Source organism: Melospiza georgiana, chromosome 13 (genome assembly GCF_028018845.1).
Source record: "Melospiza georgiana isolate bMelGeo1 chromosome 13, bMelGeo1.pri, whole genome shotgun sequence".
In the NCBI taxonomy this organism is placed as follows: domain Eukaryota; kingdom Metazoa; phylum Chordata; class Aves; order Passeriformes; family Passerellidae; genus Melospiza; species Melospiza georgiana.
In genome coordinates, this window is record NC_080442.1 from 13562136 (window position 1) to 13576109 (window position 13974).

At 47.4% G+C, this 13974-nt stretch overlaps 1 protein-coding gene across 2 annotated transcripts in view; it reads left to right on the top strand.

Moving 5' to 3' along the window:
* Window positions 1–13974, top strand: part of NTRK3 (neurotrophic receptor tyrosine kinase 3) — a 218343-nt gene that overhangs the window by 188485 nt on the left and 15884 nt on the right. For both annotated transcript variants that reach the window (XM_058033644.1, XM_058033645.1), the window contains one exon: window positions 12661–12819. In XM_058033644.1, the coding sequence (XP_057889627.1) occupies window positions 12661–12819 (159 nt within the window). The remainder of the gene's footprint in view (window positions 1–12660; window positions 12820–13974) is intronic.

Genomic DNA, 13974 nt, shown 5'->3' on the forward strand with positions numbered 1-13974 from the left:
TAGCAGGGGAGGGAATGAAATGCATCTCACAGAGGGGAGGGAGAAAATGGATCTCTTGGCTGATTTTCCTGGAGTTTTGCAGGGTGAATGCCTGGGCCTGGCTGGTTGGGATGGTTTCAGAGGAAAGCATTGGTGCTGCTCCTACCCACCTGCCTGGGGTAAGGAAGTGCCCCAGACAGCTCATCCCAGCATGGCTGAGCTGCTCAGAACCTCTGGCTCCATCCTGCTTCCACTGACAGCACAGGTTCCTTTTCCCCCTAGGCATCCACACACCCCTGGTGCCCCCTTCCTTCTGCAGATGATTCTGGATGTGTCTCTCCAAATAATTCAGTGTCTCTCCAAAACACAGCTCATGCAGCCCCAGGAAAGCAGCCTGTTCCCACAGCAGCCTCTGGCAGCTGGCTCCCACAGAGGCCAGGTGACGAGGCGGTCCCTGCTTTGGCCAGGTGAACCTGGACACTCCCAGAGCAGTGGCTCCTGAGTCCCTTGCCCTGCCCAGAGCCAGTGGGGCTTCTGCTGGTTACTCCTCACTCGCCTTGGGCGAGTGTCAGATGGTTCAAAGATTAATTACCATTTAACTGGCCGTATTTCCATCTCTGCAGAAGGCTGCAGTGGAAAAGACAGGAGTTCTGGGATCATTTACCCTGGTATTACACAGCAGATTACCCTGTACTTACAAGGTCACCAGTTAGTGTGTAATTAGATCTCCAACGCAGGGAATCTGTGATAGGCTTCCACACCACTCTTCCTCCTGGTGCCAGAGAAGCAGAGGGATGGCAGCAAAGTGCAGGCTGAAGCCTCATTAGGTGCATTTAAAGCTGTTAAATAGTTTAAAATTCAAGCCGGGGGAGGTGCAATGAGAGGGTAGCAAGGCCACCTGTACCTGTCAGAGAAAGGGAGGAATAAAACCCCAGAGTAGTTTGTCTAGGAAATGCAGGAAAGCCAAAACAGAAAGGAAGGAGATCCATGTGCCGGGCTGCTAAAAGGCAAAAGGCTCTTCACGTGTCACCAGGAACAGCTTTGCCAGTGGCGAGGGACTCTGCTGAGCCTGAGACCCTGCCCATGTCCCTGACCATGCTGTGGGGTGGTGTCCATGGAGCCATGGAGGATGCTGCAGTGCATCAGGACAATGCCTCTTGCTCCAGATTGCTCTCCCCCATTTCTCACGTGCACCCAAATCAAACACCTACTCACGGAGCATTTGGAGGAATGACAAATGCCTTTGATTATCAAGCACAAATTCCAGTGGCAGCTCATTGCATCTCTTGAGTGGCTAATAAAGCAGCAAGCCCATTCTGATCAATATACAGCAAATAGTGCTGTAGAGTGAGATTGTGCCCGCCCCAGGCCACGTTGCATTTTGTCTTTATAAACCATGCTCTCTTCAAGCCAAGCACAGCCTCTTTTCAGTGGCAGCTCCCTAGAATTTCTGCCTTTCAGTGAGCCAGTGAAACAAATGCTGTTCTGAAACCCCTCCATGTAAAGAACCCAAGCTAAAGAGCAAAGCGTGTGTCTCTACAGCAATCACTGGTTTAAATACTCTTTTATTACATAGTCACATGTCTCCAATTCCTCCCCACAAAGAGCATCCATACAGTCAACAGCTTCTGAAGAGGTGAGGCAGAAACAAAGACAGTGTGAAGCCATTGATTACTGAGGATAGAAAGGGCTGTATGTAAATAATTTGTCTGAAGGATGACCAGAGTGGGGAGATGTGCTACCTGATTGCAAATATTTACAAAGTTGTGAGCTTGAAGGTTAGAAAATGTTTAGAGAAGTGTATGGAAGTTAGCACAGGGATAATGTGGTGAGGATGACTGGGGAAAATCAGTGTGGCAAGCAGGAAATTTCCGTCGTGTAGGCAAGATTTGCTCGTGATTTCCTGAGGGAGGCTGTGGGTTGTTCACTTGGTTATATATGGATTGACACCCATCAATACCTTAGCAAATCCTTTAGGGCCTGCTCTCACAAAGGAAAAGGAGAAGAATGAAATTTAATGGGGGATTTTTTCAGCTCTACTCCCCCCTGTAAAAATTTTTCCTATGCAGGTGCATGTTATTGTGGGGGCACGGCGCACACACACCCCTAACACTCCTGGACTGGAGCAGATTGTCCAGAGGAGTGAAAGCAGCCAGGGCTTTAAACCCAGCATCTGTAGTCACGTTTATCCTTGAAGTAAATGCTCCAGCAGTGACATAATTGAGGGCTGTCCTGTCTGCTCAGCATATGTCTGCAGGGGTCATTCATCCTCTCTGACACTGCAGAACATTAGCGGTTTTTGAGACTCACTTTCTCCTTCCGTCCTTCCGCCTGTGGCTAACCCTAATGGAGAGCTGGTGGCTAGAGACTCTTCTAGGAAAGCTGGCCTGTTTGGAGAGCTGGCTGTCTTGGAGGAGCCCTAAATTAGGGCAAAACCAGGCAGATGTGTCCTACTGGGTGCTGGGTTTGTGCAATGGCCCCAGCGGGGCTGGTTGGGGCGGAGGGTCTGGCTGGCTGCAGGAAGGGGAGCAGAAGGCAACTGGTGATATCTGTGATGGCCACTTAGTGCTCCAGGGCTCTAATGGCATCTGGGAAACAGGTTCCTGTGTTTGTGGGTTTGCTTATTTATTTATGCTCCTGGCTAAATAAAGTAGGGAGGAAGAATTTTAACACAGCGGTTGAAATGCATGGGACTGCAGCAGCTCTGTCCTACTCAAGGGCATCCAGACAACTTGATAGAGAATGGAGGGAACTTCAATGCATAGAAAGTCTTAGCTGGAAAAATAGAGAAGAGAATGCAAAGCTTGGTTCCTTCAAATTTTTAAAATTAACTTGTTTTCCAGCAGAACCCTGCAGCCCAACCCCAGCCTCACCATCCACACATCACATTTTATTTATTCCCCTTCCTGGTGCCACTGCTGCTCCCCCGTGACAGCAGTGCTGAGGTGCTGTCACTGTCCTCTCCTGTGCCTGTCCCTTTTGGGCTGTTGCCGCCACCTGCAGCCTCTCCCCTGCTTGCCACACCCGCTTTGGGCAGGGATGCTTGAGGCAGGCACAGAAAAGAGATGTCCATGGCAACTTCCCCTAGTTTAGGTCTCAGGAAGTTCAGCCAAGAACATCTCTGTCCCCAGTGTGTCTCTACAGTGCTCTGACTGATGGAGGCTGGGGGTGCAGGTTGGGGTTTGCCCTGCTGTGAAATGCAGCGTTTCATTCGGCAGCGCCAGAGCTGGCACAGCTTTCCCACCGGCGCTGATGGGTTTAATCACATCATTAGTAGGTGTGACACTGCAGCCTCCGATGATGAGCTCTTTATTCTAACACAGCTTTCAGCGTGTTTATCTGAGATGCCATCTGTGCCTGCACTGCCTTCATTAGGAGAGAAAGCCTCTGTATCTTCTGACATTGGTCTGTATTTCTGTGATATTTCCCTGCTGAGAAACCACTGTTCAACTAGAGGGTGCGAACCCACACCTGAAGGAAAGCAATATTACCCAAAATGCCTAAATGGGCCAAATAGGCCACTAGGAAGTTCATTGTTTGGAGTAATCATCAACTGGTATACAAAACTGGCTACAAGATATGATCCAGCTATTTTATTCCTGAAAGATTTTCATCTTGGTAAAGCAGTTATGCCTCATGCTTAATCTAAAGTGCTGTAAGTTTTCAGGCAAGCAAAGAACAGTTTTTAATTTTTAAAATACTTTCTATTTTTGTACCTCCATACCATGCTTGTACATAGAAGTTTTCGGGTTGCTTGTCCAGGTTTTAGATACAAAATCATTAAGATTTGTGGGTGCAGATCTCAGTGTCTAACCTTCCCCCTTAAAAACTCCATGGTATACATATTATTACCTGTATACTATATATGCAGCTATTTATTTTTGCAGCTGTCCATTGATCAACAAAGTGGCAGCATGGTGTGCTCATGGTGTTCTACTGCTCTTGACAAGATTCACAAAACACAAACCAGGCAGGAGCTGCCACATCACAGTCTATCTACACATAAAAAAAGGGAATGCTTCCATAGAGAGGTGGCATGCCCTGGCTTGTATCAGTTTTCTGTCTGCATGCTGCCAGGCCGATGCTCAGCGAATCTGACATTAACAAGAAATAGATTTCCAAACAATCTCGCCTAATGAATTTTGAATATTATCATGATTAATGCTAAGGCAGTTGAACTGATTATCCAGTATCCAGAAGTAATGGAGCCTTATCTACATCTTGTGTAGTCCTCAGTCAGGAATGGCTTTGGCTGCAGACAAAGATGAGTGTTGCTGGTTACCCAGAGGGGAGGCACTGGCAGGACAGAGATGGAAGGGAGATGATGAGATACCCATCTGAAAGCATTTCAGCATGGAGTGATCACACATGCAGGTTCTTTATTGCTGCTATTTCCTAAGCTACATTTCTCAGGCCATTTTCAGACTTGGCTTTTATACCACCAGGTTAAGATTTATTGGGCAAATATTTCTCCCCCTTCCCATAGCCAGAAACTGGGCTGATTTTCATTCTCTGCATTGCCAAAAGAACAGAATCCTGATGGATGTGTTTCTTGCATCATGATGGTTTAACTTGACTTCTTTCCAATTAGCTTTTGAGCTATTAAACACCTTTTGTAGCATTACCAGGGAAATGATAATGCAGATCATTCATGGACAGCTTCTGTTGGCACAAGCAGTCTTTGCAGAATCCAGATCCCCCTTAAAGCTGGAACCAGCAGTGAGCTGCATTGTCTCATGAGTATTACATTTCTCTGAGCAGGCCTGTCCTAAGAAAGTGTGTTCTGATGGAAGGGTCTCCAGCCTTGTGGAGACAGCTGGTAAATCTGTGAGGCGCCTAACAAACTATCTGGAGGCTGTGGTTTGAATAGACTTGGTGGCATTCCCAGCCTCTGCTGCTATCTGGGCAGTGACCATGAGAAAGGTAGCTTTGACTGGCTGTGATGTGTGCCCATCAGGTTGTGCAGGGGACTTCAGAGGCCACCACTGGCACACACAGGTCCACAGCTGCCCCGTGCTCACCCAGAGCTGAGCAGGGAACTCCAGGGTCTCTGGGGGAGCTGACCAGAGAATCCTCCCCCAGCACTACCACTTTGCTCTCTGTGTTCCCAGTGCGAGGCTCTGTCATTCTGGGCCACCAGAAGCTCTCAGTAAGTCACCCAAGGAATCAGTTTGGTCATCTCTCCTCCACCTGGGAAGGTTCTGGCAGCAATCTTTAGTACAAGAGTTTAGAACCTGCTAGGAGCTGCTGGTGCCTTTGCTGATCTCTTCACTACAGGCTTTACAAACTATAGCTCCTCTGCTCCCATAGACCCCCCTGCTGAATAAGGCATGGGTGGGGTTTCTTACAGCTCACATCCTGGTGTTGGAGATCATGGCTTCTGGAGCTTTTACTCAGATGAACATGGAACTGGCCATCCCTCTGCAGGCTGGTTGTGCAGCTGTTTGCAAGCAGCGAGTGCAGCTGCTTTGAGTGTTGGGAAGAAAAGGTGAAGAGTGAGTTGTAGTAAGGTGCACACCAAGCAGATTATTGGCAAACACAATTAAAAATATATGTGCAATTTCTCCTCTGTTTCCCTTGTCTTAACCATCTCCTGCATTACCTCTGGCATTTTTAGACAGTAGGTAATGTGGCTGAGAGGACTCTTGGGCACAGGCAGCTCTTGGAGCAGCAGTGATTTATCTCAGACCATTTTGAGGTAGAAGAATTTACCTCTAGCTACAGCCACCCCTCCATGTCTGCCCTCCCTCATTTGCATAAGTAATTGGCAGCTTGTTAATGGCTCATTAGGAATGCTGAAAACCGTGGGATTAAAACACACTCAGTGGAGCAGAGATGGGGGGTAGGGGGGGAAAGGTTGCTGTCCCTGCTTGCAAATTACACTGCTTGATTCAACGTGATTCAGAATTACAGGTCATAAAGCAACTAGGTTGTTAAATGAAGTAAGGAAAAACAATGTCAATGGCAGGTTTTATTTTTAGACTCATGTTTAAACACAGTGTGTGCATCTAGGGGGAACAAACAGTCCCTTGCCAAACAGTCCTACTGACAGCAGGAAGCTCTCACCCCTTTCTCGGTTTCACATTAACCCTGCCTGGTCAGTGTTTCCTGCTCCTGAACCAGTCCATCTGGCTCCTCGCATCACCTCGTGGCAGGGACATTTGGTTCCTTTTTCCATGTTCTCTCCGGGTAAATCCAACCTTCTCACCTCTAGCAGCAGGCAACCAGCATGTTCCTTTCCTTGGGCACGACTGGGACACCCAGCACAGCTCCATAAAAGTAGGAGAAACAGCTCCAGGTTGCTGTGTGCATTCTGTACATCTCAAAAATCCCTAGAAAACTGCAGTGAGTTGTCTTTGGTTGCTGGCATGCAGGGAGGCAGGCAGGGAGCCTTTTGCTGTGGCATTGCCAGAGCCTGCAATGCAGGAGATGGTTGGTGTAGCCAGTGAGAATTGTCAGAAGATCACATCTGCTGTTCCTGGAGAGTGGAGCGTGCTGAGGACACAGCCAAGTCAGTTGAAAAGTTTGATGGAAGCTGTTTGCTGACTGTTTAATCTCCCTTTCAGCACTGGCTATGGCAGCAGTGACCGCAGAGACACAAGGGGTGAAGGCAAGGACAGGGCTATGATGGCTTTTGAGTCACTTTGAGGATGCTCAGCCCACGGGCTGGGGCAGCTATAACACACCCTGCCTTTCCGTCAGGGCAACACCCTGGGGATTTTTGGAAGCCAAAAATTTTGGGTAATTCTGGCAATGGTGCAGTCTCAGATATAGTTAGGACCTTTCTTCCTGGATAAGCTGAAAGGAAATTACAGATAAAGCACTTGGGAATCACATCCAGGCATAATTTGCAGTTAAATTCAGCAACCTCTGATCTAAACTTGGGTACTTAAGAGCCTGCTAAGGTGACAGTTGAAACCATGAAGTGGGGACAGCTAAGGTTCAGCAAAGCTCAGCTCTCTCTGGCATGTCAGAGTTAATCCCTGTGCTTTGTAAAAGGTGCCCAGGAATCTGTCAGGGCTCACAGAGGCAAAATACTGGCACATCTGAAAAATTTCTCAGTGTAGCTGGATCCAGGCTGAAGGCAAGGAAGGAGTGTGTATTCTCCTGGATCCCCAGCCAGCAGCATGTGCTGCTCTTTGTATCACCCTGAGATGTCACCTCCTTGTGCCCCAACCTGAACTGACAAACATTGACTCACAAAGGCACAATATACAGCAGTTTTGTTTGTTGTTCTCCAAGAGCTCAACTTAGCCAAACAGAGCAGCTTTTCCTCCTTCTTGCTTTCATTGCTTTTTTTTTTTTTTTCTGCCCTTACATCCCCTCAGATGACCCTGAGAGCCACCTGTGGCTCTTATACATACAAGGCTGTCCAGAGCTGCTGAAATAACAGCACATCCTGCTGCAGCAGGAGTCAGCATGTCCTGATGGGGACTTACAGCTGGCTGCTGGGGAAGGCTCAGAGCTGCATCACCCAGCTCCTCAAGCTGAGCTCTAAAGGACACAAGATTTGGTGTGGTCCAGGCTGGGATGGCATCCAGGCCTGCAGGGAAAGAAGATCCCAGGTCACCCCTACCTACAGCAGCAGGAACAGAGATGGCAATCAGAGAATGTGTGTCTTATCACTAGGCTGAGTGGAATTTCCTGGAGAGGAATGGTGCCAAGGTCTCCACTGCTGCTATGTGATTCTGTACAAACTCAAATGTCTCTGCTTCCTGCACAAAAATGAGAAGTTCAAATAATGCTGCATGATACAAAGACATCTACAGTGGTTCTTGTGATCTTCCCAAGGCAGGAGCAGAGCCTCCATTAAGTGTGCCAGGAGCAGGAGGAAAGGTGGCAAATGACCTTGGAAAGCAAATGTCAAATGCCCAAGGAAAACAGAAGCACTGGGGTTTTTGTTGTGGTTCTTTCTTTCTTTCTTTCTTTCTTTCTTTCTTTCTTTCTTTGGTTGGTTTGGTTTTTATTTCAATGTTGCAAAGGAAACTGCACAAAAACAAAAATAAGACACAGGCTAAGAGCGTGCTGGGGACAAATCCCATTCTGAGCTGAGATCCATGGAGGTGCCTTCCAGCTGTGGGTGTAGAAAAGATGGCTCAGTTTTTCCCCTTTGAATGCTGCTTTGGACTACAGCCCTGATACGTGAGCTGGGAAGGGGGAAAACAGTGCTTCCCACCAAAAGCTGCCTTTAATGTGCTAGTATCTGTATTCCCACCAGTCCTAAATTTGCATGACGGCTTTTCAGCCCTACTCTGGTTTTGATTTCCAGGTTATCTCTGCTGGTGGCCCAAACTGTGGATTTATTGCACAGTCTTTGCTGAGCACTGCTGCTCCACTACCTGCTGCTGTACTGCCAGACTCACCAGGGGATAACATGTCATCTTTTCCTTTCCTAATCAGCTGGATGTCATTCAGGAAGCTGGGACAAGGAGAACTTTTCCCCCAGACACCAGCTTTCCTTGGTGGCAGGCAAACCTCAAGCCTTATAATACTACATGTACATAGCACTTATATAGCTTTACATCCTCAAAGTGCTGTACTAGCATTAAGTAATTATCTCTCTCCCTAATGGCCATTAATGCTGGCCTTTCATGAACCTCCCCCAGCTCCCAGAGGTTCATATCTAATCCAGCAATAAGCTGCTCAGAGGGAGGGGCTGGATATCTTGCTAGTCCAAGGGTTTGGATGTGTAATGAGGCTTCAGAGCAGGGGCCAGGTGCCCTGGAGTATCAGAAACACAGAGCCGTGGACCAGGTCATGCCCCTGGGAGCATCCACTGGAAAGGGATGGAATCAAGGAGGTGATACTGTGATCTTGAAATGGAGAGGAAGAAAACTTTGGCTGCTCAGAGGATGTGCACTGATTGCTCTATTTATTACCAGGATAGCATTGTGAAGAGAAAGAGCAGAGCAGTGGGAATAATGTGTCAGTGTGGGCATGGGGAGTTGATCTAGGGAGAGAAAGTTAGCTAAAAATGTCAAACAAAGCTAGACAGCCATGGCAATGGGATAAAGAGGCCAGTCTGCAGATCTGTGAAGCATTAAAATAACAAGGCAAAAGGGCAAGCTTGGCAGCATCATAGGATTTAAAGAGAGGAGCAGAAGAGGATTTGCTTGTCTTATTTGCTTGCAAGCAGAGCCTTCTTCCAAACTGTGGAGTGTCTCCAGGGGAGATGTTGTAATGCCACTGTTTCAGGACACTTTACCCTTGGGGAAGGTGAGGCTCCCTGTTAGCAGGGCTCTCCCAGCCCTAGCTCCCAAATAGAGAAGATGGTGTGGGAAGAGGACATGGCTGTTTTAGAGAAGTTCCAGAAGCAGCATGCTCTTAACAAGCACCATTTCTGCATGGTCACTTATTTCTGAAGCCTGCTGGACCCAGCTCTGAGCAAGCAGAGGCTGAAATAAACTTTCACCTTCTACCTAAAGGCATGGTAATGATTCTTGCTAAAGCCAAGGCTGTGCCTTGTAAGCTGGCTTTGCAAAAGAAGAAAACAGCACCCATTTTTTTCAGCCTGATTTAATAGCATCATTTTGGTTTTATGCTCCTGGCAATGGCTGGTCCTGTAAAACAAGTGTGTAGCTGAGGGAATCACGTGCCAGTCTACAGTGGCAGAACACAGCTCACAATCACTACACGTTATGCAAAGGATTTCTGTCACCCTGGACACACTCTGCCTCCTGTGGCATCACTGGCACAATCCCTCTGTGCTCAGCTCTAAATCATTGTGCTACATCATCAAAAAACAGGACATGGCTGACTGCAGGCCAGGAGGACTTGGTGTTCATTTACTGCACAGCTTCAGAGCAGGGCCTTCCCCTGCCCTTCCTGCATCTGTTTTCTCATCTGTGAAATGGGAATTTTAATCCTAATCAGTTTGCAAGGGAAGCAGCAAGGGATAGTCAAAGGCAATCCTTTAAAGTGTAATAGCCAGCCTTATGTGCTGGGTTAGACATTGCAGTGGGTTTATGGTAGAGTGTAACTGATGCCTGTTCTGCTTATGGCTGGTAAGTGCAAGGCTAAATCTTTGCTCTCAAAAATGTGGCACCCTGCTTGAGATGCAAAAGATGCCTCTGCAAGGAGCACTTCATCTCTGAGCTGGGTTTTGGGACCCACAAATTTCTGGGCATTGCTTGTTTGAATTTTTGTTCCCAAATTAATTTGATTATTAATTATTACCAGATTAATTTGTAGTAAAAGCTGTGTCTCACATGGCTGGGAGGAATGCTTTGGCTGTTCCTGAACTTCAGCCTAGGAGCTCAGCCAAGGTTGTATTGTCACATCCTTGGGACAGCTCTTGGCTGCGTGTGTCATTTTGCTGGCAGGTCTTCACCAGGGTGTGCCTAGAGGTGACCAAAGCCCTTGACTTTATTTTAGCTTTATTTTAGTGCTTAGAGATGGCACTACTGGCTTCTCTGCTGTGTTTCCACGGCCAGATCCTTGAGTGGTGTAAACGAGGATTCTCCCTTTCGAGCAGTGCTGCTGTGATGCTGTCTGTGTAAGCTGGTTCACACGTTCTGAGCTGCTCTGAGACCTCTTCAAAAGGGAGTTAACTGTGCTCAGTGTGTTGTACTGCCTGTAATCACAAATGATCCTGCAAGATTCAGGATATTGCAAACGTAGAGAGCTTTTCAGCAAGTAATCATTTTGAGATTGCTGGAAAACTGAAGAGTTAGTGCTACTTAAAGGAGAATAAAATAGGCATTAGCACAAAACAGTTTTTGCAACAATCAAGTTTGATGTATGTCCTGTTCTGCTTATAACATTTCCTCAGAGCCCTTTGCAAGAAGGCAAAGCAACCTGTAAAAGCTGGTAATGTAGGAAAGAACTAAATTTGGAGTTAGGGTTTTGAAGGAACAAACAAAGAAAAGCATATTTCCATTTCTATTACAGCAGAACATTCTTGGGAGCTCAGAGAAGCAAGCTGAGAACACACCAGCCAAGCCACCTCAAAACAGGAGGTGCGGAGCTGCAATGAGCTTTTTATCCTCAAGCATCTGCACTTAGGAAAGAAAGATCTTCCTGAGACTTTTAAAAATCCTGGGTTTTTTGAGGGAGGGTCTGTTTCAGAGTAAGGGAAAGGGCTGGTTTGCAGCCCTCTGAGTACAACCCTGCAAGCCTGAGTCTAAATTCTGCCAAGAGAAATCTGAACCCCTCCATGCAGAAAGCCAGCAGAGCATCCTACCCCCTTCACACCCTATTCCAACACACCTCCCTCTTGCTTCCAAGCACTGCAATGTCCCTGGACTGACCCTTCCCCACACTAGCTCTGCTTTAATCAGTCAAAGAAACCTGTGGAAACACTGGCAGCTCAGAGGAGAGCTTTTGTTTGTAGGAGAAATGTTTTCATCCGAGCGAGCACAACAATCTCATTACTTGGAATTGGCACACATATGCTAGAATCCTAGACAGCAGACACTGTCTCCCCTCATCCTTCGTAGGACCAGAAAGATTTCTGCCTGTTTGATTCAGCTGCAGTGCTACAAAGTTACTAGCATTGCTTTTTTGGTGTCCCTAATGAGACAAGCATCTTCCAAGCAGCTCCACAAAAGCACTTTTCTCATCACTGCTAAAGCCTCGGACATTTTACCCTCAGCAGAAAAAAGTGTGGAGATTTGCAGCCCTGCTGCTTGCAGCACTGGTTGGTCATAGCAATTAGCTGTTTCCCCACAGATGGAGCTTCTTGTGCAGAAAGACAGCACAGAGAAAAACTTGTCCTGCTCAGAGAAACTTGTTTAGGAATCTCTAGTGAATCTGAAGGTAAATACATCTGTTTTGGAACTGTTTGCATGCATCCCGCAAGCCTCCTGTGTGCCTGCTGGATTCATGTGCCTTGCAGAAGGGCTGACTCTTACCTGAGGAGCTGCCTTTCCCTGGCTTGGCATAACCCAGTTTTACACACCCAGTTCCAAACTCTCCAAACAAGGCTTGGCTTTCCCTCCTCCATTAATTGATGGGCATATCCCTGCCTGTGAGAGCCTGTTCTTTACCTACAAACCACATTTTGCAGGGTGGTCCTGCAGCTATTTACATATGGAAAGCAGCCTCTGAAAAGGCCTGTAGCACAGTTTTGTGAGCAAAAAATCTTTCATGCAATTAGGTGATGCACAGATGCCTTTAGAGAACCTTTCTGAAGAGGGACAGCCCTCATGCTGTATCTCTGGTGGGTGCCTCAGAGTACTGAGGCCCTGAAATGTTTTGCTGACCATTCTTGCTCTGTGTCCAGGTTCACCAGACTGTGGGGCTGGAGTATGTTCTTGGCATTTGGCATTTGATTGCCTTACCAGCCCATTTTGGTTGGAGAGGATGTAATTCATCTTGGTACATTTCACTCCCTGTGCATGATGTTAACCAGGTGGGATTGCTGGGTAAACCCATGAGTGGTGGTGAGGGGGACAGGAGCCAGATCAGCTTTTTGGAACAGCTCCTTGGTGCTGTAGTTCACAGAAAGGCCCTGATTTTGTGTACATCATGTCACAGCCGACATGACAAGGGGCTCCACGGGGAAGTGCTCACAGCTCCAAGCCTGGCAGAGCTCCAGGAGCATTTGGACAATGCTCTCAGGAACATTTGTGTGATTGTTGGGGTGTTCTGCATAGGGCCAGGAGCTTGACTCCATGATTTAATTCTATGACCCCTTCCTCAGGACTGTCACCACTGAGATTTGCCTTTGTCCTCACTCAGGTTGGAGGACACACCATGCTGCCTATCCGCTGGATGCCTCCTGAGAGCATCATGTACAGGAAATTCACCACAGAGAGTGATGTCTGGAGCTTCGGGGTGATCCTCTGGGAGATTTTCACCTATGGGAAGCAGCCCTGGTTCCAGCTCTCAAACACAGAGGTACAACAGTGCTGAGACACCTCAGCTGAAAACTGTATTTTTTTGCTGTCTCTCCTTTCCAGGTGGTTTGCAACGAAATTTGTACATGGATGGTCCCCTCCTTGGCACTCCCATGGTGAAGCCATAGGAAAAGTGTCATTTTCTCAGTTTAAGAGCTGGGAAGACTGAGGCCTGCAGGAATCAAAGAGCTCTGCCAAAGCCATGTGCTGGCTAATCCTCAGCCCCTCGCTGCTAAGATCCTGACGTATCTTTCATATCTTATAAACTCTTGGGGTGCTGCCAGAACTGGGGATACCCAGATTACTGCTGGGATCTAAGTCATGCCTTGAATTTCCCTGGTTTCTCCTTTTGCAGCTAAAGCTCACTGCAGGCTCCAGTTTGTGAGAAGTTGTTTTAAGCCTGGTGTATCTCATGTGGCACATTTCCTTGGGGTTTTTGCCTTTGGGATATCTATAATATGGTTTGCCCCAGTTCACTGAGGGTGGAACCCATGGAGCTTGTTTGCCCTTGTTATTTCTTTGACTAGGAAAAGTTGCAGCCCACCAGGACAGGGCTGCCCTATAAAAATGTTGAGGGAAGGCTGGCTGGGATTAGCAGGGTGTCACTGCTGAGGTTTGAGGCACATCAGCAGAAATGCATTGGAAAATTTTTGCTTGGAATAGCAGGAGGTATTATAGGAGAGGAAAAAGATGCTTTGACATAGCAGTGTGCGGGAACCTTGAACATTTTTATCCTACTGTGTATCTAATGGATTTCAGAAATTTCACCTTTTGTAATGAAAAATGTGCATTTTCTGCTTTCTGGATACAGATCCCTTAATTAAGTGAGTTGCAGAGATGGCAAATCCAAGGTGTTGCTTTACAGCTCTAATGCTTGCCCATTGGTGTGCTCAATGGGGCCTGACTGCACATCCCAAAGCAGCACACGCAAACATTTCAGAGGCACAAACAACGGAATCGACAGCGACACAAGTTATTTGTCACGCTGTTTAATGAGCTGCTCTTGCATTTCCCTCTGAGGGCAAATACAAACACACACAAATGAGCACGTGGAGCTTGAACATGGGCAGCAGGCACGCTGCAGTGTGACAGCTCAGCTTTGCCCATTCATTCTGCCTCAGTTTCCTCTGCAGAGCAGTAGGGTTAAAACCAGCCA